The 27958-nt window shown below is 44.5% G+C and overlaps 2 protein-coding genes across 2 annotated transcripts; one reads left to right on the top strand and one right to left on the bottom strand.

Annotated features, from left to right (window-relative positions):
• On the top strand, window positions 1-27868 carry mapk8ip2 (mitogen-activated protein kinase 8 interacting protein 2). Its single transcript, XM_071911500.2, has 14 exons — window positions 1-65; window positions 12763-12868; window positions 19229-19468; window positions 19586-19664; window positions 20385-20588; window positions 21060-23325; window positions 23674-23882; window positions 24490-24565; window positions 25317-25489; window positions 25627-25736; window positions 25858-25980; window positions 26486-26556; window positions 26652-26750; window positions 27743-27868. Exons 1-14 carry the CDS (start codon window positions 1-3, stop codon window positions 27813-27815), a joined length of 3894 nt encoding a protein of 1297 aa, XP_071767601.1. The 3' UTR covers window positions 27816-27868.
• On the bottom strand, window positions 7110-10479 carry LOC139921279 (gastricsin-like). Its single transcript, XM_071911486.1, has 9 exons — window positions 10424-10479; window positions 10116-10257; window positions 9731-9848; window positions 9206-9324; window positions 8568-8767; window positions 8336-8452; window positions 8036-8183; window positions 7444-7542; window positions 7110-7274 (listed from the first exon to the last, which is right to left on the bottom strand). The coding sequence occupies exons 1-9, from the start codon at window positions 10477-10479 to the stop codon at window positions 7110-7112; spliced, it is 1164 nt and encodes a 387-aa protein (XP_071767587.1).
• Window positions 27869-27958: the final 90 nt, after the last annotated feature.

The following is a 27958-nucleotide window of genomic DNA, read 5'->3' as shown; positions in this document are numbered from 1 at the left end:
ATGGCGGACAGGGCTGAGATGTTTTCCCTCTCCACCTTCCATTCCCTCTCTCCTCCCGGCTGCAGGTAAGAGATGCAACCCGACAGGGCAAAGATGGGGGACGATGCGCACCACTGAAACAGTGGAGAGAAGGACACTGGGAGAGGCGATGGAGACTTAGCCTACACCAGTCTTTTGATGACTGCAGTAAAACGCAAATTCCCAACCATGGGAAGTAATAGATATTTTGAACAACCTGCTAGGCCTGCTACTGCCTCCCTACGCGCAGTGCACAGCCGCCTATAGGTGCCAAAGCTGAGGAGGCTTGGTTGTTTGTGTTTTGTTTTTGTCTCACAGAGATGGTGCGCTCGTTTAACAAAAGCATCTTCTCAATACACTCTTTGATGAGAAGTGTGATGGAGGGTAAATGGTAAAAGGGAGAGCAAATGATTGATTTTTAGCTGTCACGTCAGTCACCCGCCTTGCGCATTCTCTGTGAGTGAGGCCCACGCCCTGTTGAGACCAGCCCCAGCACAGGCATGTTGCTCAACCATGATGCTCCACAGCACTCCCAACAACTATGTGTGTTGTTTAAAGCGCCTGTGACCTCTGCGACACACTATATGACAATTATGGTAGTGTTCATGGTTTGCCTAAGCACGATCGTGAGTGCTGGGTTTCTACTAACAGTCACCAGACATCAATAAATAGTTGTTTTTCCTTAGAAGGCATCAGTGCAGCACCAGTGATATACATAATTCCCTTCAAGGTTATTGCTGTAAGACAGGACATGGATTTCTTCAGTCTAATCGATTAAACGTGTGCATTAGGCCTGGTGAGCTGTCTTATGTTGCAACAATAGGTGTGACTTGAATGAAGGGTAAACTCTGTGGAGGCTACCGCAATGTTCAGATCTGTATTCGCCCGGAGGCATTTTAGCTTCTTTATGGCGGATGGAATATGTTGGATTTCACTGTATTTGGCTTAGTTATCATTTCCACGTCATGAATTAATCTCATGCTAACTATATGCTACAATAACTACTACTGCTACTGCTGCTGCTAGGCCTACTTACTTATTACTAAATACGACTACTACTTATTATTATCATTAATAATAATAATAATAATAATAACAATAATAATAATAATAATGACAATTCCTTTACTAGAGATTTCCCCATACTACAACATGCACTTCTGGCTGTAAAGCATCCACACATAGCTGTTTTTTTCTGTGTTTGTGTAGTGATTTGTTTTTAGAAGAAAGAAAGAAAGAAAGAAAGAAAGAAAGAAAGAAAGAAAGAAAAGAAGACAGAGAAGACGAACCTTTGTGTGTTATTTCATGTTAGAGAACCAGGAAGCTCAGATGCAGGACAGTGGAGGCTCTCTGCTCTAATGCATAAGGCCATAACATCATCCCTGTTTCTCTGTATCTGCTCCTGTATGTCGCATGTCCCAGCAGCAAACCCTCTAGAATGCAATCATATTAGTGAGCCAGGCCCAGGCGGATTTTATATGCGCGACATGCATTTCATAAATCCAGTTCCAAAGCACTCATCTGGGATTTAGTTACATAGCTTCATCTCATGGACAGATCATATCAGATCAATAAACAAAATGTTCTTGCATGACTACCAGTGACTGACCTCAGTGCAGAGCACATTGTGTGCCTGAAACACTCCATATCAGCTGTGGCCATCGTGTCGTTCCTTTTCGGTAAATAGTGTCCTGCCCAGGCTAATGCTATAATCTTTATTGTAACAGAGAAATAGGGTATTGTTCTTTTCTTTCTGTACCCTTTTGACCTGCTTATGTTATGCCATGTCACTGACCCCAAAGCCAGCTCAAGTTGTTGTTTTGTTTTTTTCAATTCAGCTTTTAGAATAAGGCCAGCAAGAGAAATCTTAATGCAGGAGCAGAAATGCATTGATGCGATAATAATCTTCTTGCAATACTTTCTCCTTTTGTTTTCAACAACAACTGATATCTAAAGAAACCATGTAGTCAGTGTCAAGTGTCCAACATACTGTACAGATATCTGTGTGTGTGTGTGTGTGTGTGTGTGTGTGTGTGTGTGTCACGGCAGCCGTTGGCTGGAGGCTGGTGGCAGATGAAGGCATGAGCACAGTTTTGTAAGATCTAAACTCGCATACCCGTTGTATCTACCATCGTGAGGGACTGCAGAGCCATGCTTTAGAAACTTCTGTGTGTGCGTGCGTGTGTGTGCATGTATGGGCACAGTCATGAGTTGTTTTTGTTTACCTCAGCTATTGATCAGCAATTTGAGGGCATGAAATACCAATAAATCATATGAAAGATGAATTTTAGGAGATTGGAAACATGTATATGTAGGTCTGTGTTTCTGTGTGTGTGTGTGTGTGTGTGTGTGTGTGTGTGTGTGTGTCTCTCTCTCTCTCTTTCTGTGTGTGTGCGTGTGTGTGCGTTTGTGTGTGTGTCTCCTTGTGTGTGACTGATTCATGGATGAAGCCACTGGTGTTGCTGTGTTTGTACAGTAATCTGCCTTACATAACCTCAAACCTGTTTCCAATGGACAACATAAGCCATCAGAGAGCCTGTATTTCTCTCATGAGTGATAGAAATGTATCACAGACTACAATTTTCCTGCACTGAGGGAGGATGGAACTGCATACAAACTTCAGCAAACTTCAACGAGACTTGTCACTCTGCGAAGAGAAAACACTGACATCAAGATAATCCTTAATTTATGATAACTTTCTGTTGCCAAGAGAAAAATATGGGATTATATTCCTTCCAACACAAACCAACTGACAACATGTTACCATACATGTGAGTATGATGAAGTTAATTAGTATGAACTGTGGCTCATGGTGCTACATTTAAATTGGATGCTATTCTGTCAAGGCTTCATCATACAGCAGTACATAGAAATTAAATGCATCACTGTATGCCATTATACTGAAGCCTAAATCAAACATTCTGAAATATCAAAATTTAGTGAGTCATACTAGTGACTACCCATACTGTAGAATTCAATAATTACATTTTATGAAAGGACTCGTTTTTGCTGTGTGTGGTAGATTTTCTGCAGCAGTGGCCTTAATGCAATCTGGTCTGAGACATTATTTTGGCTTAAGTAATAGTAGTACGTCAATATTTTCAGCCAGAGCAGCAGCACATTTCCAGAATACATCCTGCTGAATTTCCTCCCTCTATCCCACTCCCTATTTGCTAGCTTCTCATTCGATTAGCAGTTCATGGTCCACTTTTGCCGTCCGACTCTTTGAAGCCAGTTGGTGTCAAGCAGAGGGAGGGAGGTGGGGGGTGCTGGTGGTGGGTATGGCTAGCATGGGGTAAGAGGCTTAAATCAAATACGCAGATTCATTTTAGCTTAAGCGTTCCATCTCTTCCTCCCCCCTGCTGTCTTCCCTTTCTCTTTTTTCTCTCCATCTCTTTGTGTGTCTGTTTTCCTCTCTCTCTCTCCCTCCCTCTCTCTCTTTCTCGCGCTCTCTCTCTCCCTCTCTCTCCCTCTCTCTCAATAGCTATGTTTTTGACATTTAGCATGAATTAAATGGGCCATATTTATGCAATCCGCGAGATTCGTTCTCCATCAGCATGATGGTAATCCTTCCCGTTTATCAGCACCATTCTCTTTGCATCTGATGATTTCATGAAGCCAAATCCACATCATATCATACGCTATGAGCAAACAGATGCATCATCCCTACCTTTGTTGAAAAAACAATGGCTTCATGTTCAAGTTTGGATCTGACACAGACAACAGAGAGTGCTTAATTAGGTTAAATGCATGACTCATACGTGTGTGCTTGGGTGTGTGTATTTTGTGTGTATGTGTGTGTCTACATTACTGGAGACTGATGATGGGTGAAAGGCCTCGGACATTGATCTTGTGAATGAGTCAGTATCAACCACAACAAATGCCCTTGGCCATTAAAGATGATGTCATCATGAAACAGGTGCTGATGGTTGAAAGGCAGCCTGTTAACTTAATAGGATGAGCAGTTCCGCAAGCTTCAGACCAGGAAGGATACTCGGTGATTGTGAGTGTGTGTGTGTGCCTGCCTGTGTGCGCGTGCATGCAGGGTGTACAGATTGTGTGAGAGGAGGAGACAAGCACAGATGACAAAATGCGGGCATGACGAGCTCTGATCTGGACCTGACAGGATCAGAGATAACAGAAAATAACTGGCAGAACAAATGAGGGGCGGAGAGATCTGTTAGAGTCTGAGAGAGAGACAGAGACAGAGAGAGGTAAGGAGGGAGGGCGGGCTGTGTTTTGGTGATGGTAACACGACCTTAAGAGTGACAGTGAATCTGGATGCACCATTGCAGCAATATGACCAGTGAGTGGTAATTTAATGCAGACTTTCTTCAGGTAGGGCTCTCATTTTGTTAAATGTGTCACAATGCAACATAGATGGATAGATGGAGACTGATTTGATGGAGGCATTTTGTCTGCAGGACCAAGGAGACGGTTACAGTGACGGTTCTCTCTCCAACTATAATTTCCCAGCTTCAAGTCATAATTTATGAAAGATGACATGCAGAGGTGGACTGTGAGGCGAGGGCCATGTCACTGCGGTGCTGGATAAGCAGGGAGTGGTACACAATACGGTGTGACAGGCATTGCCCGCTCACTTTGACTCTGGCTAAACACCAAGCGGGAAGATGGACATGTGATGTCAACACTGCAGTGGTGGCTGCATCTCAGTAGTCTAATATGGATTCCATCTGTTCTCAAGTCAAAACAAGACAAAATGTTTAAGAGGGAAGGGGAAAGGAAGAGGATAGGGAACCAAAGCGGGAAATGAAGCGGTGTATGTGCATGCATGTGTAGCGTGTGTGTGTGTTTGTGCATGTATGTGCGTTTGAGAGAAAGAGGAGTGGTGGGCCTTTTGGCTGGACACAACCTGATATGGGGTCAGTCAGTATTTTCACTGTTTAAGGGCAGGGAAAAAAGCCTTCGGGCTGGACATTATTCAGACTGTGCAACTTTTCACTGACACACATTTCTCAGGCCTCGTAGTTTAGGGGAAATGGGGACACATTCTGTTGTGACACGCATTGCAGGGCTACAGGAGAGCTCTAACACTTAGCAGATGAGCAGGCAAACAAAATGGAGTCTGTAAACACAGCAGTAAAAGGGAACAGTAGGGGAGGCCAAACTCAATGAAAAGGGAGTGCAAAGAGTGGAGGATATTAAAGGTGCTATGTGTATCATTCTAACATCAACAAATCGTTACCACAGTAATTACGTAACTTTAGTATAACTACCGTAAACAAACAAGACCGTCGCTGAGAAGATTGGCAGCCTCTACTAGCCTCTGCACTGCATTTTACAATGTGTGCTTTGTAGCACAAAGGGAGACTGCTTTAAGGCACAGAACAGGAACCAGTTTTACTTTCTAAGAAATACGCAACTTTATTCCAGTTACACTACTCTAACTGCATAGTTTCAACTTGATATTAGCTCACTTCATTGGATGGCATATTCACTGTTATCAAGGGCTGTTATCGGCGCTGATTCTTGCTCTTCAAACAAACACATGAACAGAAACAGAAAATGCAGTCTTAATCTTGAGAAACATAAAATGTTGCACGCAACACCTTTAAAATGGATAGCAAGGTACATTAGTAGCACCACAACATGGTTGATATCGGCACTATTTTCCTTATCTGAGCATGTCAGAGCAAAGCTTAATATAATGCAATCTAAAGTGATTCCCTTGATTGACAATTGCCATTTGATGAATATTTGGTGATATACATACAATACATAGATTTTTATCTCTCCAAAAGCACTTGTACTTATTGAGGCAACATCTTCCTTTGCCCATGGATAGCTGTGGGCTTCTCATCTTTCTACCTCTCTCCTTGTCCGTCTGAACCCTTTTTATTACCTCTCTATCTCTCTCTCTCAATTTCTCAATCTCGCTCCATCCCTTGATCCAACAAGCCAATCATGGGACTTCATTCCATGTGTGTGTTGACAGCTGCCATGGAGACAGCTGCACCGATGTGGTGTTTTTCCACAGTGAAACACACACACACACACACACACACACACACACACACACACACACACGCACACACACAAACAAACACACAATTTCCCTGAAGACTGAGGTCGGTGAGGAGCTCATTTGTGACCTCATTTCTCCATGTTTGGCTTAGACAATATATTCAGACACTCTTTAATAATTTGGACAGAAATGAAAGTGCTGTTGTGGTCTTTGTGTGCATCCATGTGAAAAGGTCTTGGTGCTTCAGTCACACCCACAGACCACAATCAGGAGCTTACACTAATTTCATGTTGTGGTGAAAATAAGTCACTGGTCACTGCTGAATCCCAAACATTTCATTAATGAGCTTTTGCCCTAATCAGACAAACAGTCTCATGCACACAGTTACACGCAGACACACACTTACCACTAACACACACAGCATGCAAGGACACATTTATTGGATTCTCTGGATTTATGAACAGTTATTATGCCTGTATGTCCCAGGATAGTAAGCAATTTAAAATGGTTTCCACTTTCCACTAGTTGAGGGAAGTAATTAGACACACACACACACACACACACCTTTAATTATAAAGGGAGAAATCCCTTTGATGTCCCTCAGCCCAGGACCTGTGCTGTTACGATAACAAGGGCTCATTTGTAAGTATGAAACGTTAAAACATTAATTGTTGACACTTTCAGCTTTATTGTGCTCAAGAATCATGACATTTAATGGACATATTGTAGCCTAATTTATACTCTATATAGGCTATATACAAAGCCAACTGTGAAGATTTTCTTTGTAGATCCTGATCTGACTGGAGTAAAACCGTGTTACATGCATATTCCAATCTGAAGATTTACAAGACACTCAACATTAACATGTGATTAATTTAAGTCTCATTAACAACTAACAAACTAAAGCCAAATTGGAACTGTTTATATCTCATCTCACATATACCTACAGTAAGCCTCAGTGATTGCTATACAATCTTGCAATGGAAAATAGTTGAAGACTAGCTATTTATCTGGTATGTTGGTTTGACAGTGTTTGGGGTGACAGAAGCTTAATCATCATTATCTGAGCAGGTTTAGGGTCGTGGTCAGGTTACACCCGTAATGCTTAGACAGCTGTGGCGAAGCCGACGCGGTTGTTGGTGCGGTCGTAGACGGAGTAGTACTCCCTGAGGAACACGTCTCCGAAGATCCACAGGGGCTGGCCGTTCCGAGAGGGCAGGTAGGTGGGGGTGATGCCCACCGAGCAGAACTGGTATCCGTTCTGGTAGTGCTGCAGGCGGAGACAGAAGGTGTGAGACGTGCAAACCATTGTGCGCACACACACACACACACACACACACACACACACACACACATCATGGCATGCACACAAAGGGGGCGTACACACACAAACAGTGACACAGAAACACATGCATACACTACACATACACGTAACTTACCTGGATGATGTAAGCAGAGGGAGGCAGGGGGAAGGAAACGCCACTGATGACAAAGGTGAGAGTTGGCAGGTTGTCCATCTGGTTGCAGTTCACCATGTACTAGAGAACAACACAACAAAGAGATATGAGAGGGACAGAAATGCTATTTTGTATGTGATGACCGGTTTGTTCATTGACCTGTTACTAGCCATCAGTCTTCTCCAGTTTTAGTGTAGAAGTGAACTCTGTTTCCTTGACCTCTACTGCACCTAATGGCTTTTACTGGTGCAATCTAAGGACACAGTTGGATCCTTGTTCATAATAATACTGGTGTAGCTTTCTTTTTTATTGCTTCCACTGCATGTGTTTTTGTGCCTAACTTTTTTCCTTAACTACCTGAGGGCGGAAGCCATTTTAAATTGCTTTCGAGCCTGGAATATACAGGAATAATATCTGCTATGAAATTCAGAGGTTCCAAAGAATGTCTCCTTGTGCACTGCAAAAAATCCTAAAATCATAATTTTCTTAAAATAAGTAAAAGGAATCTGCCAATGGGGTTAGATAAATTCACCTGTTTCCAATGCAACTGTGTGTGTGTGTGTCTGTGCCTTACCATTCCATACTGGCTCTGCTGGGCCCCAATGGCTTGCATGATGTCTCCCAGGCCCTGCTGTGGGGCCGTCAGCATGGAGGTTCCAGTGTCCACGATGGCCTGGCAGCCCCGGGAGCACCAGCCTGACTCCTGGCCATTGATCTGGAATCTGCAGGGGCACCGCACATGCTACATCAGTTATCATATCAGTTATACGCAGTTTGTTTTTTCTCTTGATTTCACATTAGGACACAGAATGATAGGCTTAGAGAAACAACAGAATAGAAATATCCAAGTAGGTGAGATATAAAAGGCTCAGACCCTTCAACGCCGATCTGCCAGTAGGTCTCAGAGGTGACGGGGGTCCAGTAGATCTGGCCCTGGTACTTGCTGGGGTCCGTTTCTCCGAAGGACAGCTCACTGCCCTGCTGTCCTCCCCTAGCCAAGACAACACACCACAACTTAGCTCCCAGCTCACCGTCTTGGAGTTATAGCTTTAAAACATATGTCCTATATGTGGTACATGCTTTGCTTGATAGTAGTCTTGGAATACCTGGAAAGGTAGAAAGAGAAGATGTCGGCCTGCAACAGGTTCTGAGACATCATGTTGTCCATGACGGGGGTCTCTCCTCCAGCTGAGATGCTTGGGTAGGCCAGGCCGAGGATGCCGTCGAACTGGGCCACCACAAAGTTCTGGCCTGGCTCGTTTGTGCTCAGACCGATCTCCTGGTTGTTGATCACAATGCCGCCAACCTACAGGGGCCATATCACAAAGCAATAGGATGAGTGAGGAGCAAATCATATGATACTGTGTCGTACTGGTATACTATAGATATACTAGATTCTACTAATTGGATATTTGTAGACATATTTAAGATTTATAAAGTATCTCTAACTCTAACTAATACAAAACCATTAAAATAGGTTAACTAAGATTCTGCAGTATCGTAGTATTGAAAGTCTCCTTTATTTAAAGAAATACATGGACCTTACATTTTTCAAAGCCAGTTAAAGACCTTGTAAGCTTTCCACTTTGTGCCATTAGCCTGTTTCGGTACCTAAGACTGGGATATTACTTGGTGTTATTATCCTAATATGGTACGGTGTTGTATGATAATAACGCTATAACCCTAATGCTGATGAGGTGCATTTAATATTGAACTGAATTGGTTAGTTGGAGGTTAGACTCACGTTGACAGTGTCATATGCAAAGATTCCATAGAGGCTTCCGGCTCCGTAGGGCAGGTAGAAAGACCTGCCGTTGGCAGAGTAGGTGGAGGACTGCTGGGGGTTGAACTTTTTGTGCGTGTCTGGAAATGGCATAGATCAGGATTATTTCTGGAGCCAGTACCATATGAACATGTCCTTATGCCTGCAGAGCCTTTTCGACATTCTGATAATTCATTTGATTATCAGCATTCAAGTACTCAGCTCTACATGTCGCCCAAAGACCAAAAGGCTTAGTGACATGCCTCTAATTACATTACATATCTAATTCCCATGTATGTACAATATGTAATCTTGGAAACATGATGACAAACCGCAAGCTCTGCAAGCTCTGCAAGCTCTGCAAGCTCAGCCTATAGCAGCTTTAAGTCATCTGAAAGTGCTTCACATGCGGATATGCTCTGAAGAAAGTGACAGATGATGCAATTTATAGCATGTTGAAGCCTGTTGGTTCCTGCCACTGCCATATAGACATCGGTGTGTACTCACTGCAGGCCTGAGTGTTGCAGTAGATGGAGTCCACCCACAGGTTGGAAGAGCCGGTGTCAAACAGCACCTGGAAGGACTGGGGGGGGCTTCCAATGCTGATGGGTCCATAGTAGGTGGTCTGGGCAACACATTGGGTGGAGGCACAGACAGTGAGGAGCAGGGAAAAAGGACCACTCCTTTTTATACAGGGTTAGTTAACTGCAATTCGCCCTGACATCTCACACAGCTATGTCCTATTTCTAAATGCTTGCATAGTGTAGCACCGAAACTCCTATTGGACATGATACGTTATAGATATAGCCAAACCCATAAGTTTATTATTATTATTGCCTAGATCAAAAATCTGTGTGCATATGAAAGTTATGTGGTGTAGTGGATTTCTTACATCAGCGTAGTTATTGATGTACATGTTGGCGGAGCCGGCGAACTCATCAGGCTGGTACTTGAGAGCTGGATCCTGGTAAGACAGGTGGATTCCTTTCTCTAACAGGGCCTCACGCATAGACTTGTGCTTCACCAGAGGGATCCTGGGTGTGGAGGACACAAACACACAAAGAATTGTTACTTTCCATTGGCCTTAGCAGTTAGGGGACCTCGCAAAGTCAGAGGTCAATTTTTGCTCTCATAAAGAAAGAGTGCATCTGAGGCAAAACAGAAGTAGAGCAGGGAGGTATAGAAAGAGTTTTTTCTTACTTGACGAGTCCCTCAGCGAGCACCGCACAGACGAGCACAACAACAAGACACTTCATGATCCCTCCTGTACACACTGCACTCCTGGATGGATACACCTCAGCTCGGAGCAGAGCGGGTCTTATATACCAGTAGTTAGCCCCGTATCAGCCAGACCCTTATCGAAAATTCACTCCTATCAGTTGAGACGGGGTGACCCTCAACGCCTTTTCCGTTCCTATCCACCCACCTCTCTTGTGATAGTGACACTCAGCAAACACACCCCAAACCTCTTAATAAAACACATTATAGAATTATAATGTGATAAGATGTTATACAGGGAAGGGAAACTTTGGTTGTATCCTTGTATGGAAAAATCTATTGGGAATACTGAATAATTTATATGTGTATCTAGATTTAGCACTGTAAGTAAAGTACTTACTTAGCGCTTCTTTAATTACCATGATCAAAGACCTGCTACAGAGATAAATATCTCTACAGCCATAAACCTTGTGTCACTGTTTAAAAAATCATTAAAAATACATATGGTTCAATTGACAAAAAAAAAGTCTTAATAAAACTGAAGAAATAAGGTAAACCTGTCTCCTCTCAACATTATTTATGGTGAATATTTAAAAAAAAAAATCAATGTTGTGTATAGCGTAAGGAATATGAGTTTTGAATTTGACTTCTTTTTTTGTAATCATTTGATTTCATGCATGGATAAGTCTATTATATTTTCATACAAGCCTATTTTTCAAGCAGTAGCAGGGAAAAAAGTGCGGTGCTTTAAAAAAAACATTGAATCTGGCTGGAAAAAAAAAAAAAAGTTGGTCCATAGGTCCATAGGTTCAAAGCAGCTTTAGTCAAATCAGGAAGTGTGTCCCAGTTGAGACAAACCATAATAAGAGATTTCTGATGTTTTTCCATAAACTCTGTCTGCATGCTATTGGAAATCCTCTATGATGCAGCTTTAACACCACTTTATCCAGTTAGATATACATATCAACACCAAGGTCAAGCTAACAATATGTTTGCTACTGTAATTTTCCACAAATGGAAAATGGGTGTGTTGTATCTTTGTTTCAATATCAGTGGCGCCTTGAGCACACAGTTTTATCAAAAAGTTTTGTACTGCGCAGCAATCATAACTTTTAATAGTGTTTATATTAGATGGCTATATTTAATATGTTATTTTTACTCTGTTCGCATTGGATGTTTTGAGTCCATGTGTTTGGAAACTCATGCTATTATATAAACTATACAGTTTAAGGACATGCAGTTGGAATTAAATATTGATTCTCTCCATTAATTGATTTTATTCTCTGTGCTTTAACTGCGACTGGAGTGATAGGCCCAAGGCTTGTTGTACTAGATGACATACACTTCAAACCACATAATGTAGGATCAGTTACATCCTTTCTCCCCCTAATATCTCCTGTATGATCATCAGGTTTCCTTTTCCCAGTATTGTCTGTCTGTGAGTAGCTCCTTATTGTACATTAAAGCAGACCAGTAGCTTGGCAGGGGGTGGGAGGAGGGCTTTTAGTGTTTGAGAATTTCACACTGATTGCTATGACTTTTTCCAGGACCCACTTATCACTGCTTTTAGCTGCATCAGCATGTCCTGATTTGCTCCATGTGACCAATGACATTGTGTAGATATGTCCCTGTATGGCATGGTCCACTGTAAACATCCATAGGTAATGTGTGGAGTGTCCTTTTCTCAGTAAGAAAGCTGCAATGCAGCATTTCCTTCTGCGTCCCGCACATTGCAAACCGACTGCTGTAGAGCCAAGAGCCTGCTGAAACTAATGGGGCAAAGATGAGATAGAGCCTAATCAAGAAAACTTGGAACACCACGGCTCATTTCAGAGTCATATACTTCCCCGCTGTAGTTCAGAAACTCTGGAGCAAGATGCTACTACTGCTATAAATAATTCACTTCCAACTTTGTGTATGATGCCAATAGCTTATGTATGAAAGCTAAAATTGGGTTAGAAATGTTTTTCTTGATTATATATTTTCTGTCTAGCTGCTATTATTCAGCACTATTGAAGTCATATGGTAATCAAAGGGAACGTATACGTCAGCACTTCACTAGGAATCGTTCTTAGGCAACAGAAGCTAGAGGGTGTTGGTGTTTGTGTGGCTGCTTGTGTCTAGTACATGAGGCTAAGACCCAGCTAGACAGTGACAGGCCATAAGTTAGAGCAGGCTTCCCCAGGGCCACAGCTCACTGTGTGAGCATAAATCAGAAGAAATTCCCCTCTGGAAGGTCCATTGATGAAACAGGCGTAGATATCAGTGGATGTTCATGTGTACACTATGCAGTGAATATAATGTCTCTTGTGTATTTCCAGGCCAGCCCACGATATCAGCCTGGAGGAGTTTGATGATGAAGATCTCTCTGAAATCACAGATGACTGTGGGATTGGACTCAACTATGACTCTGATCCGTATGAGAAGGTGAGGCTGTCTTCTGTTTTGTTATTTCTTTTTTCCTACTTTTTCTTGCACCCTGTCTTGTCTTGTATACTCTATGTGAACACACAAACATATGCATACACACACACACACACACACACACACACACACATACACACACACACACTCACACACACTTCAATGTTTGCAAATTTATACTGTATGTATAACTTCTAACCATTCATTTGAATGGTTGACATTGCTGACATTTATATTCAGACGCACAGCTTGTCTGTCTGTTGTCGCTCCTCTCCAGTTGCTATGGGTGACTAGCTCATCACGGTGGGTTAATAGTAACTTGCAGGTGTGTGAGACAGGCAGAGAAATGGCAGACAATGAAGAAAGAAACATGGAAGCAAGCTAGAGTGAAAATGAGAAGCAAAGTGTGAGCTAGAGAGAGAGACAGAAAGAAAGATACAGATTGACCTCCTTTGTAGCCCGTAGAGATGAGAGCGTCCATTTGCATATGGCTATCTATCTCTGTAGCCTCTGGCTTTTATTTGTACCAAGCTTACCAGTATTGCAGTCATTACATTAATGACCATCAGCTTAGAGCCCCAGACGTCCATATTATAATTAACAGGACTTGAACGCAGGGACAAAATGAGAAATGTGGCTTTGTTGAAGCAGAGTGGAGCACTCAGGTGGAGCACTCACTCCTTCTGATCGTCCCCTTTACCCAGGATCACACATATCTGTGGAAACAGGCTCACTAAATACCTCATTTCCCTGGCAGCATGTGATATAAAACCTTTCCAGCACTTCCCCTAAACATCTTATTAAAGTGTTATATGCAAATACTTGAGTCATTAGCTGTATTATCCCACATCCCACCAGCTTAAACCTAAATTACACTATTTCTGAAAACTATTATCTCTCTCTCTCTCTCTCTCTCTCTCTCTCTCTCTCTCTCTCTCTCTTTCTCTCCCTTCTCTCTCTCTCTCTCTCCCTTCTCTCTCTCTCTCCCCCTCTCTCTCTCTCTCTCTCTCTCTCTCTCTCTCTCTCTCTCTCTCTCTCGATCCTGTGGGATGTAAATGTTTTATGCTTGTGGCTTGGAGCCACGGCTGCAGCAGAGGGTGGGTGACCCAGTGCAGTTTGCTGCTATGCAGAGACAACCTGCTTCCCTCCCTCTGTCTTTCCCTCCCTCTCTCCCTCCCTCCCTCCCTCTCTGTGTCTTCCCTTCCCTCCCTGCTATGCAGAATGTTGCTCGGAGACAGAGCTCAGATTCCCTCCTCCTTCGTTCTCTGCCACCTCTTTCCTCCCCATCCCCCCTCTTCCAGCTTCCCCTCCCTGACTCTCTCTCTCTCTCTCTCTCTCTCTCTCTCTCTCTCACTCTCACTCCTCTGCCCGAGGTGACTAGGAAATGGGGATTTAGTTGATAGAGGGTTGGTTCCGAGGGTTAAGCTCATGACATAAATCTGTGCTTGATATTATTTTTTTTGCTTCCTCCACCATTAATCCACCAACAAAAGAGAAAGGACCCAAGCTATATTTATACAATGGACGCTAGCAAAGCTCTTCTAACAAAGCTGGTTTGTGTAGCATGTGAGAATGGAACCTTTTCTAAAACTTCAGACCCCCCTCCCTCCACCACCACCACACACACACACACACACACACATCCACACACATACACCCACAGAATCCCTGACTGCTCACTTCACAGACAAGGAAGCACAGAGCAGAGACAGTGTCGGTCCTTGTTAGGTTACATCACTGCCCAGAGGTAGTAATCCTGTTGACATTGGAGGGACACACACACACAAACACACTGGATTATAGAGCATGGGCACAGGCCAAGGGTGCCCTCTGTATGTGTGTGTGTGTTTGTCTGAGTGTGCATGTGTGTATTCATTTGATCATGCATGTGTCAGTAGGGTGGGTGACACTTTGTCAGCTCATCATCAGCAGTTATCCCTCCCTCACGCCGTGCGCTGCAGTCTCTTTCTGCGCGATAACACAGAGATGATGAGAGTGGCTTTGGGTTTTTATGTCAGTACGATTCGGTCACATCGGACAGCATGTCTTTGAAGTTTAGGAAGAACAGCCAATCTAAACAGTGAGATTATCCTCCGGCCCCAATCCCCAGCTCTGATTAATTCCCATTCGTTATGGGGTTCGGGTCTTAATCTGCATAACCCTTTTAGATCAGTACTTAACCCTTGTGACATGCCCACAAAGATTCATATGAACAGCGCACTAACAAATACACACACACACACACACACACACACACAACAACGTGTGTGCACACAGTAACCACCACCACCACATACACACACAGAGCCTTAAACTGGTTTATTATGTCATTTGTTAGAATTTTAATCAGTTTATTTCCCAGAGCCAAAGACAGGCAATTAGAGATCGTTCACATGGAGTTGTTATCAATGTCTGTTTCTTCCATCTCTGAGGAGATCTAATTGCTGGCTAAATGTCAAACTGCTATGGCAATATTGGCTCCAGCTGTCCTTTCATACGCTCTGTCATGTCATTGGAGGTTAAGTTTGACAATGTGTTTTCAAGCGTGTGATGTGTTTTTTGTTTTTTTTCCTTGACCTTTAATATTTTTTAAGCCAGCATATCAACATAACATGCACAGAAAAGACTGCAAGAGCCCCTCCCTTCTTTGTTTCTGTATTTTTCCTTTGACAGTCTGGCATACACACACACACACACACACACCCTGCTGCCTTCTGCCTCCCCCTTATCGCCCCTGATTCTCCACTTCCCGTCTCTCCCTAATATCCATCTCTGGCTCCCCCTGAGCCCTGATTGAACACCATGCGCACATGCATTATTCAGGATGTGACAGAGCGATGGTGCCTGCGCCTCAGCTGTGGCTCTACTGTGGGTTTAAAACGGGGAGATTTACAGAAACAAAATTACGTCATTGATAGATGGAGGCTATTTACTCGGGCCATCTCTCACTAGGTGGTCTCGATCAATACTAAGCTAATCAACATTTCTCATATATCCCAGCGTAAATCTCATGTGCTGCATTTGGTGAATGGGCTTTAGACCTTAGCATGCACACACACACACACGCATATACAGTACATGCACACAGACATTTTTACAATGTCTTCACAAAAACAAAACAAATGCCACATTTGTGATGATGGTGATGATATGGGCATATGGACATAATTGCTTCTTTTCCTTTATGCAGGTAGTGAAAGCCGATGTGGGTAGGAGCTAAATGCAAAAAAACAGATGTAAAAGAATATAGACAAATCCTGTCCCTCTTTGTCCTGTTATTATTATCATCACAGTTCAACTTGAGTGTTCTACAAAAGCACTACAAGTAAAGGCTTTGCAGCAGTAAATGGAGCCTGACACCAGCTAGCATGTGTATCCAGGAATCTAGCTGTTGATAGTGAGCCACGCCAAAACATAGCAGCCAGCCAAACAACTGACTGCCACGTGACCTCAGTCTAAATCCACAGCGTAGGGGAACAGGTAACGCTCACTTCTACAGTGTAAGGGCAGCATTACATTCATGCTCATTCAACAGCTGTATGTTTCAGTGTCTCTGTGAGGATGCTGGGCAGCTCTCCTTATGTTCGTAACAGCTGCGCTAGACTCTGCTCTCTGTTGACCAGCTCCCTGTTAGATCTTGAAGTAAAACTTAATTCCCAGCCTCCCTGCATCCTCTTCACTCTCAGCAGTCTTCAGCCATGCAAAGCCCTGCAGCCAGTGTTGACTTGAGGACTATATCCTCATCTCATCCGTCCAGTGCTTTCCTCCGTCAGCCGGACGGCCCCAGTGCTACCAAAGCTTCTTCTCTCCCCGCTGCTGAGGGCGGTGCTGTGCAATCATTGACGAGCTTGCTGTCTCACTATCTTCTGATCTTAGGCAGCAGAGTTAATAGCTGTAGCATTAGCCACGCTGAACAAGCCTTCGGTCCGCTAATTAGAGATCAAAAGGCTGCTCTGCTCACCTCTCCCAGTGTCTCCTGACAAACTGGTCAGTGTTCAGGGTCACTGAACTAGTGAGCTAGTGTTGTACAGCAGAAACTGATGCATATGTTAATACTTGTAACGAGAGCTATTGAGAGAACGTGAATAATGCATGAGCGTGTGTGTGTGTGTGTGTGTGTGCCAGTACACATGTCTGCATGTGTATGAGTGTGTCTGCGTATGATGCAAGGAATACCAGTTTGACTTCAGACTAATTTCATTTCCATGGAGCGCAGTTATGCTCTCCTATCCTTGCGAGCGTGTGCGAGGGCTAAACTCATTCACAACACCTCCCCTGTCAGCAGAAGAGAGTGCTTGCGTAAGTCCGCCGGGTGAAAGAGGAGGGACAGTCACGGGGCTGGATGGGGTGTCCTTGGGAACTGGAGACCGTGGGGATCGATTCTCACCCGGCGACAACACTCTTATTTATAGGCGCTCTCTCTTTTTCTCCATGCCTGCCTGCCTGTCTGTCTCATCACAGTGCAGATTCTTCTCTCAGACAGATGTGGCTTTTTCACGACCTCATCGATGTTTACACTGTCAAGGAATTATAGGTCCCACATGTCCCAAATGATGTATTATAATGGGTCAGTTTGAGAATAGAGCGTTGAGAATGCTGCGGCAGTAGATTTTGAACTGAGAATGCTTATCTAGTGACAGATAATGATAGATTACAAAGCATCTCTTCACTCACCAACGCACGACTCATTATGATAAATGGCAAAATACCTGATCACACATCAACAGTAAAAGCACAGGGAAGTAGGTGCTGCTGCATGTTCACGTGGATTCTGGTTGATGTGCACATGTCTATAGATTGAGTGTTGATTTTTGTTGCTATGGCATTAAGAGGCTTTACCAGGCATCAGCAGTATTGTGTCAGGTGGATGGGTGAGAGGGCGAGAGGGCAAGCTTTGATGCCGCCATTAAAAGACTGAGCTGGAGAAACGGAGAAACTGCTGTGCTGTTCAAAATGCAAAGCAGAGAATTCAATCCCTGTGCTCTCACTGTCAAATTCAGAGTGGGGATGAGGCGGTATTGGTGTGCTGTAACTGTTGCTGTTTGCTTGTACTATAGCTTCCATAGAGATGAATAAAGAAGAGAGAACCTCAGGGAGATTTCTGTTATTTTACCATTCGACCACTCTTTAGCCAACACCTGGTACTGGAATTACAGTTAATCATAAATTGCAGTTAATACAACTTGTCGTCACAGTTATATGAGTGACTGTGCCTTATAGTAGTCAGTAATCAGTTCAGTAGGCAAATTTATTTCTGATTTCTTGTAATTACTGATGTTTAGCTGGTAGTGCTTGTGTTGAGAAGTATACTGTTGCAGAATACAAAGCTCTTTTAGGCCTCAAGACAACCACTCCATCAATATATCTTGTATCTGTCTGACAGGCATAAAGGCTTCACACATATTCACACACACACCTACACAGATGCATAAATGCCCGTTTCTGTGCACGCACTCACACTGATGCATGTGGTCTATAAGACAAAATCATTTAGTGCACCACTTTCCTGTAAACCAGCTGAAACCCGAGAGGTTTTATTGATCCACTTTCATTTCACCACCCCTCCTACCTTTTTCTTTCATTTGTCTTTCATACACACACTCCTTCTCGCTCCTTCTTCTTTCTCTTCTGACCAGTCCACTTTCAGGGCTGCTCCATTTTTCTACCCTCTGCAGGGTTTCTTGCTGGGTTAGTTGGTATTAAGTACCTTTACTGTTTCCTACTTTCACCTTTATCCTCACACACTGAGGTATTCAAAACACTGCTGAAGGCTACACTTAGCTTTACTGTCATCTGTACACTACACACACACACACACACACACACATAAACAACCGGAGGCTGCAGAAAGTAAGAGATCAGCAGAATCTACTCTGACTGTTTATATGCACTCTGTTGCAGAGTGGGTAATTCACCTGAGCCATAGCCTACTGCAGTACTTTGATGTGTGTGTGTGTGTGTGTGTGTGTGTGTGTGTGTGTGTGTGTGTGTGTGTTCTATGTTTTAGATTCCCCGCTGTGTAATCAAAGAACATGTGTTGCATGCTGTCCATCTGAGCTCTCCTAGTTCTCCAGTTCTGTTCTTCTCTTAGAAAGGCCTGTTCACAGCTAAGCTTTTAAATGAAAACAGAGGTATACGACGGGTGTTTTTACCTTTGAGTTGGCTCACTACCAGTAGCTTCTCCTCTGCTGTCAGAGCCAAAGATGCTTCAGTAGTGTGGCCATGCTTTGAAATCTGCTGACAGAGTATAAAAGCAGAGAACATCCTTTTTTTTCATCTCTGCCCTGTATTGATTCACACATCCTGCATCCACCATTCCTAACTCTCTCGCTCTCTCCCTCTCTCCCTCTCTCTCTCCTTCAGGACTCTCTCATTCTGGAGAAGAATGAGATGCACCACCCAGTCTGCTCCTTCCAGGATGACTTCCAGGAGTTTGAGATGATTGACGATGAGGACGAGGAGGATGAGGAGGAGGAGGAAGATGAAGAGGAGGTCGATCCTGATGCGCCTCCCTCCCCCTCGGCCTCGCCTCCTCTCTCCCCTACCCTTGGTACTCTAAAGAGCAGACCCACTACACTGAACCTCACTACTGCTGTGTCACAAGTAAGTAGCCTGTAACATCCTGTAAACACTCAGTAAACACAGATAAATAGGCAATCCCTGCACTCTGTAATTGTCCCATACAAGCTTGTTAAATGCCTCCCTCTCTCTTCTCACCAGGACTCACTGAACAACAACAGCAGTCTATCCCCAAAGAAAGGAAGCTGGCAGGACTCCTTGCGCAACCCTGCCTCGCAAGGTGAGGACAGGATTAGTTATTGTTGCCCATAGTGAAATTGGGTGGGGACTGTAGTTCGGTTTCTGTTCTGTTGGTTGTTGGTTTGTTTGTTTGTTCATTCATTAATTTGTCCATCTGTCACACGATACCTCAGACACAACTGATCAGTTTTTGACGAAACGTGAGGATATGGTTCATCACATCGCTGCGTTCCAGTATTTTCAAAGTTACACTGATTAGCCCAAGTGGGGCGCTACAACATTATTTGTTTTTCATCCATATGTCATGTGCAATATCTTACCCAAGGGAAGGCACTACAGTATTTATATTATTGATCCATGTGTCACTAGTAATATTAATCCAATTTTGATGAAAATTCAGAGAAAATGACACTGCTTGGCTCAAGTGGGACACTGCAATCCCACAGGTCAAAATAACCAGTTATATCTCCCACACTGCAGGTTTGAATGACATGAAATTTGGTGCACATATCAGCTCTACAAATTTACCTCCAAGGCCATCAAAGTACATAATATTGGATTTTTCAGCATTTTAAGTTTATTGAAAAACAGTTTCCCCATAAGGCGTTTTAATTTATTTACTGCTTGACCCAGAAGGGGACTGTAAAGTTTATGGGGAACAATATGTTTACTGCTGCTTTTTTTTTTTTAGAAAGAAGCTCAGCTACTATGAGTTATTACGCATGGTGAATTATAAAATACGTTTCTGCTCTGCTTCCAGGCCGTCTGTCTCCAACCCACTCGTGTCTGGAGGATGGCAGCCATGTGACAGGCCAATGCCCAGCCCCTCCAGTCTCCCAGGCTCCAGGGTCCCAGAGCAAAGGTACTGCCCCAAAACAGGCAGGGGAGGGCGGGCGCACCCAGTCCCCTCACAGGCCCCTCCTCTGCGACATGGAGGGCAACAGGCGGGAGAGGCCCGAATACGGTAACAAAATGGCCGACCCTCCAAGTTCAGAGTTCATCCCATTAACATGAGTGTCGTGTAGTGTCGTGATGTGAAATGCAGTGATGTGATGTGGATTAGACTAGTTTAATGATATAAAAGTTCAGCAAAATTAGTGTATTTCTAATGCAGGATAGTTTGCTGAGCTCTCTATATCTACAATATGTTTCTTGTTCATCCTCCATCCTTTCTCCACTGACTAAGAACTATAAACTTATTTTTTATTTACTTAATCTCTTCTCTCCCTTCCTACACCCTCTCTCATTATTCATTACTCTCTCATTACTTTGTATCCTTTCTCATTACCCTACCTGGTCTGGCTCCCTCAACACTGTCTTTCCCTCACGACTTGTCTCCTTTCTCCTCATGCATTTGCTGCATCCTCTACTTACTCATCCCCTTTTCTCATTCTTTCATCCCCTCCCTGTTTCTCCACACCTTTGTTTCTCGCAGGTTCATTTGGTCAACATAAGTCCCACCCATGCTCTGGTGATGTCACTGAGCCCAAAACCGATCCTCCCATTCAACCGTCCAGAGTACCTTCTGTAGACGAGCACTCCCAGTGTTCGGACACAGAGGTGGACCATGACCTCAACAGCGACCACAACCACAAACACTCAAACCGGCGTGCCAACGACACCTACACAGTCACCAGTGAGTCGGGAATGGATCCGGAGAATGACCTAGACCCAGATGGAACCAGTCACTGCTTGTCGTCCACTGCGCCCATCGGGGCCAACGACGGCGCCGACACACCCTTGTCTGACGAGGAGCTGGACAAGGACTTTGAGGTGGAGTTCATGTGTAAGGAGACCTATGATATGGTGTGTAAGGAGAATCATGGCTCATCATACGTGGAGTTCCCCTCCATTGAGCCCTCTGAGCCCGCCTCCTTCTCTAGCTACATGTCCTCCAGTCGCTCCGATGCTCTCGACCACTCCAACAGTTCAGACACCACGGCAGCCGCAGCCATTGAGGCAGCGGCAAATGACTCCACCTCTCCATCCTCAGACCCGGGGATAGCGGATATGAACACCAAGCGGGGTTATGTGACTTCAGACCAGGACCAGGACCTGAGCTCTCCAGGGTCCGACTCTGACATTGAGGGGGAACTGGAGGCAGCGTTTGCTTGCGAAGGTCCTCTGGTCTCCAACATGATCTCCTCCATCTCAGAGACAGAGCTAGACCTGACCAGTGACGACAGTAGCAGTGGACGCTCTTCTCACCTCACCAACTCCATTGAGGAGGCCAGCTCGCCTACATCAGACCAGGAACTGGACCCAGACACAGAGTTAGAGCAGGACAGTGGCATCGTGGGACTGAAAGCTTCTCTGCTCCTAGAACGGTCTCCTCTGCCATCTCCATCGCCTTTACCTTCCCCCACCCTAGCTACCCCATCCCCTGTTGACTCACCCATCCTGCCCCCAGAGCCCTATGATGATGGTCAGGCTCTGATGGGGCTACAGAGTGTGGATGATGAGCTGTCCTATGAGCACCAGGCTGACCCAGATGAGACTCTGCCTCCAGCCCAACGCTGTGAGGACAGCCTGTCCAGACAGATGGTACTGCAGATAGAACCAGACCACAGCCTGGAGAGCTTCAAACGCTCCTTCTACCTGCCAGTGGGACCCAGGCTAATGCCCAGTTCCGACGACTATGATGGAACCAGTGAGGGAGACTCAGAGTCAGAGAGTGAAGACGAGCTGAGCGAGAACTCAGACTCACCCTGGTTGCTTAGCAACCTAGTCAACAAGATGATCTCAGAGGGCTCTTACCCAATCAGCTGTCCTGAGGAGTGCTTTAAGAGGAAGCTCTCTGTGTCTGATACCATCTCGCCATCCTCAGACATTGAGGCAGATGGTTTCAATGATGAGGATCAAGGGATGAAATCAGGGATGGAGGGATCAGAGGAAGAAGATAAGGAAGGTAACGGCTTAAGAAGGGATGGGATGGAGGCAGGGGAGAGGGGGAAGAGAGCGGAGCCTCCAAAAGAAGAAGTTGTGAAAAGCAACGACAGGTTTGGTCCCTGTCTGTATTTGAGCAATCCCACTGGTGACAACATAGCCCCAGTGATTGTGGAGCGCTGTGTAAACAATGGAAGGGGAACCACAGATTTCAACTACTCCTATACTGCTAAAGACTCTGAGAAGAACTTCACAAACAAACCATCCAAAAACACCAGAAGACAGGAGGAAGATGAAGAGGAGGATGCCACAGAGCCCAATAATGACTTGATGATGCTGGAGAGGAGGAAGGAGCTGGACTCGCCCAGCCTTAGCGAGAGCGTGGTCAGCGACAAGGACGAAGGACGAGAGACAGAGCCCAGGCCAGCGAGTCGCTCCTCAGCCTCTCTTGAGCGCATCACCGAGGTCAAACACAGCCTGACACTGGACATCCCCACCGCCCAGACCAACCGCTGCTTCAGCCTCACTTACTCCACGGACAATGACGAAGAGGAGGAAGAGGAGGACTCTTCTCCATTCCTGGACAACTTGAGGAAGCAGTCGTCCTACAGGGGTAGTGACCTGTATCTGGACAGCTCACCGCCCATTGATGAGAGCGTGCATAACCTTCCCTTGTCTGACCAGGACCTCCCACTGTGTGAAAAAGACCTGGCTCTGAGGCAGCAGAATGATGATGAAGGACTGGCCTACGACTCCATGAAGTACACGCTGGTGGTGGATGAGAATACCACACTGGAGCTGGTCAGCCTCAGAAGGTATGCCCTGGCAAGGATGGACGGACAGTATAACTACTGTAATAAGTGTATAAAACATAAATACAGGATAGTAACAGAAATAATGTCATGGCCACATTGTAGGATAATAGTATTATGATCCCAAACAGAAAATAGTTCTTTGTATTTGTCTTTAAAGTGAGCAGAAATAATGGTATATTGTTATTTGCACTATCATTCCTACCTGTATAAGATAACCAAAAGCAACCTTTTTAAATAGCTGTAAATCTTTGTTAATTAGAAATCCACTTTCACTTAGTAAGTCAAACAGTCTCCCCTAACCTCAAGTTCAGATGTGTAACTGACATGTCTGGACAATTGTCCTCTCAGGTGCACCTCCGTTCTGAGTGACGACAGCGAGCTGTCCACGCTATGTGACGAGGAGCCTTTGGGGACGGGAGAGGTGGGCTACAGCCGTGGTGATGAGGAGGTGAGACCAGAACTGCTGAGCTCCTCTGAGGACTCCTCCCCCGAGGCTGACTTGCCCTTTTCCAAGAAGTTCCTCAATGTGTTCGTCAACAGCACCTCCCGTTCCTCCAGTAAGTCAGACGCAAGGACCACTTAGAAACTGCACCTTGCTGGAAAAGAAAAAAAGAGCTTACATCAGCTTGCATAATGTGGGATGGCTCTATAGGTCATGAGCCAGAAGGCAGCATCATCCCTAATGTTATCAATTCAGGGTCCTTAGGATGAATATATTAGGATTTAGCTCAGCACTGTCAGCATGATGCATGAACACGTGAGCTAAATATGGCAGGGAGCCCACACAAGACCTATGGGAGGGCTCTGCTTCCCAGGACATCTATCATCAATCAGTGCTCTCGCTTAGAGATTCACATCCCTAACTAATGCTGATTTGCATAATGAAAGGCTTATTACAAAGGCTTTCATTGCCATTTCTCTTTTGACAAATCCAATTAGCTTTCATTTAGGCTGTCTCAGGGAAAGTTTACTCGAGAAATATTCCCTAACAAATAAGAGGTTAAGGAAAGATAAAGAAACAAAGCAACATCTGGAAATTCATTCAGTGACTTATTATGTGGGATGTTTAACTTTTGATTTGATTTGAAAAAGGAACTTTTAAGGGCACTGAAACAGTCTTGTTGGTGTCACTCACCTCACAGTCCATGTCTCTTACCTGTGCAGGCACAGAGTCCTTTGGACTTTTCTCCTGTACCATCAACGGAGAGGAAAGGGACCAGACACATCGGGCAGTCTACAGGTAAGACACCCTACGTGTTGTCGTTATCAATAATGTACTGCATTATTATTATTATAATACAGCAAAAGAGCTGTGTAGTGGCTCCCATAAAAAAGCCAGAAAAAGACAGAGTAATAAAATATAACAACTGCAAAAAGTAATAGATCAACACTTTTGTAGTAATGATTTGGTGATTTTTTTGGAATAGTCTATGTGTAGATAAACACAACAATACTCCTTTAAGCGATCATGGTTTTCAGTGTGCTGTAAGGGTCATGCAGCCATGGTGAATCACTAATGATGTTAGGGAGGAGGGCAGGTGTCCTAGCTACAGCTGTGCTCCTAGAGCTGCTGCAGGGTGGCCAGTAATAATCACATCAGCCACCACCTGTGTCTGTCGCATTGTGTGTGTGTGTGTGTGTGTGTGTGTGTGTGTGTGTGTGTGTGTGTGTCATGTATGAGAGTGTATTCTCTCTACCGCAGCCCTCTTTCAGTAACCATATCCCCCATGACATCATTTATAGTCCCCTGTCTCCGCTCTCTCCCTCCCCCCATCCCACCATCTTTCTCTGGATGACTGTCTGCAGGGTTCTTACGTTACCCAGCCACCAAGAGTACTCGTCCAGTTTGACCCAGTGCACAAATCACTGCACTGGGTCAGCTGTTAGGATATCATGTAAGGACGCGATATCAACTGTAACGGAGATGGTTTTCATCGATTTTTCTCTCTCTCTCTCTCCCTCTCTCTCTCTCTCTCTGCTGCCCTCTGCAGGTTCATTCCCAGACATGCAGATGAGCTGGAGCTGGATGTGGATGATCCGTTGTACGTGGAGGAGGAGGAGGATGACTACTGGTACAGAGGCTACAACATGCGGACAGGGGAGAGGGGCATTTTCCCTGCCTTCTACGCCCACGAGGTCATAGGCCAGTCGAAGGAGTTGATGGGTGAGTTGAGAGACACTTTTCTGGCTTTTCTCTTGCAACTTTGAAGTAGTTTGTCTCATTATAAATGAAGGAAGAATTTCACGTTGTTTGGGTGTGTGTGTGTGTGTGTGTGTGTGTGTGTATACTACATCCTGTAGGAGTGAAGAGGAACCCAGCATGGATCGAGACTTTCAGCGTTCAGTTCTTGGGTTCTGTAGAGGTACCTTATCACCAAGGCAACGGCATTCTCTGTGCTGCCATGCAGAAGGTAAGCTAAGTGGAAAAGATCAAATCACACACATAGTCACACACACAAACACACACACGTACACACAGATGCATCGCACCGATGCATCATCATTATCATAAATATTTTTTCTGTCTGTTAGATTGCGATATCGAGGAAACGGACGGTGCATGTGCGACCCCCTTCTCTGTGTGAGTTGGAGATTAGCTTGCAAGGAGTTAAACTGATCATGAGCCTGGAGGATGAATATGACACTCTCGACGAGGTGAGGGCAAATGAATGCATGAATGAATGAATCAATCAATGGATCAATCAGTCAATTATCCCTTTAGAATACCCACATATTGGATTAATGCTCTGCTTATGGTTTATTTCAGCTGGTTGAAAAATTGAAGCATTATATAGTGTGTGGGTATCTTCTTTTTCATTGTCCTACCATGTATACAAGACAGCTTTCTGGATGTAAACTCCCTCCTTGCTGCCTTTCAGAAAATTTGCATCATACAGGCATTGTTCAAAAGTGTACAGTCAGCACAATAAGACCATATAGCACAACACAACAGGGAAGGCATGAATACAGCAGTGGACTCCTTTGTCAAACAGTCCTATGCTTGCAGGGTGGATGAAAAGGATAATTAGATGTAAGGAATGGGGTTTAACATAAAGAAGGCGGATCTGGCCATGAATACAGTCAGCTTCAGAATGTGAAGGCAGACTCCATTACAACTCTTCATCTCTCTCTCTCTCCTTTTCTGTCTCTGCATCTCTAGTTTGACAGGTGTAGTCACTTCTTCCAGATGAAGAACATCTCGTTCTGTGGATGCCATCCGAGGAACAACTGGTAAACAAACACACAGGTTTTCCTTGTTGCTGCTCTCCTGTGTGGAGTGTGTAGCATCCGACGGGTTGCATCATATTGTTTTCTTCTCTCTGCAGCTACTTTGGCTTCATCACTAAGCACCCCATGCTGAACAGATTTGCCTGCCATGTGTTTGTATCCCAGGAGTCAATGCGGCGTGTAGCAGAGTGTGTTGGGTGAGTCAACAGTACAGTATATAAATTACCCTGTATAGATATACACAGAGAGGCAGAGCAATAATTTTAGATCGTTGATGAAGCACGTTTAAACACCTATTTTGTGTTTTTGTTAGTCTGTCATACTGGTAGCCAAGTCAACTTTTACATACCTAACTTACACTGTCAACAAACTGTATAATGCTATGCGTTACAGCAATAATTAAAAAAAAACATATCAGAAACAACACCAGCTAATTAGCTGTAGTCTCAAAATCTCTATGACTTCCTATCCTAGTCTGCTGATCTGAAAGACCTGACCTAAGTGCATCTTCTCTACCAAGCACTTTCAAGTGCTGTATAGCTGGAGAAGAGAGCAGTGAGAAAACAGACAGGATGGTGTTATAAAGTATTGAACCAGGTTCCTGCTGAGACAGTGTTTTGTTCCTGAATCTCATTTGTGTCTGTGTGTGTGCGTGCGTGCGTGCGTGCGTGCGTGCGTGCGTGCGTGCGCGTGTGTGTCTCAGAGGTTAAATAATGATTGCAGACTCAGTCTTGTTAATCTTTGTCTGAATCAGGCATATTGGGTTTGAATAATTAAAGATGCTGATAGTTCACTGTCTCTGGACGGAGCGAGGGGGAGCGGAGCTTGAGATGGGCACAACAGTTCCATTCATCAGCTGCTCATGCCCTTCTGTCTGCGGAATAGACATAATCCACATGACAAAGACAGAAGCTTTGAAAAGCAATTATCCTCATTAGATTCAACAAAGAAAAACCATTCAGTGGCTGTGGTTCTGCATTTGAACTAGCTTTATGTTTACTATACGCTCTGTCCGTTTGCACTGCCCAGACTTCCCCTGAGAGACAGAGCATGACTCTGCTAAATCTGTCATTACCAGAAGATTAGATGTGGACGGCTGTTTTCTTGTGTCTTATTTGTTTTTTTTTTTGCTGTCTCTATTGTAATAGGAGTTGTTTGGTCATAACCTTGTGTGTCTGTCTGTCTGCAGACGAGCCTTCCAGGAGTACTACCAGGAGCATCTGGAGTACGCCTGCCCCACCGAGGACATCTACCTGGAGTAAGAAGTGTTGCCATGACAACCACCTTCTCTCTCTTCACCCTCCTCCACAGCTTGTGTATGTTCATCAACTTTGCCACCAGAGGGCGCTGGCGGTGGGGGTCTTCTCTCCATTGTACAAAACCCTTGTGTATCCCTCTAAAACTG

The sequence above is a fragment of the Centroberyx gerrardi genome, chromosome 4 (genome assembly GCF_048128805.1).
Source record: "Centroberyx gerrardi isolate f3 chromosome 4, fCenGer3.hap1.cur.20231027, whole genome shotgun sequence".
Taxonomy (NCBI): Eukaryota; Metazoa; Chordata; class Actinopteri; order Beryciformes; family Berycidae; genus Centroberyx; species Centroberyx gerrardi.
Note: the sequence above shows the minus strand (reverse complement) of the source record. Positions and strands in the feature narration are given on the sequence as shown.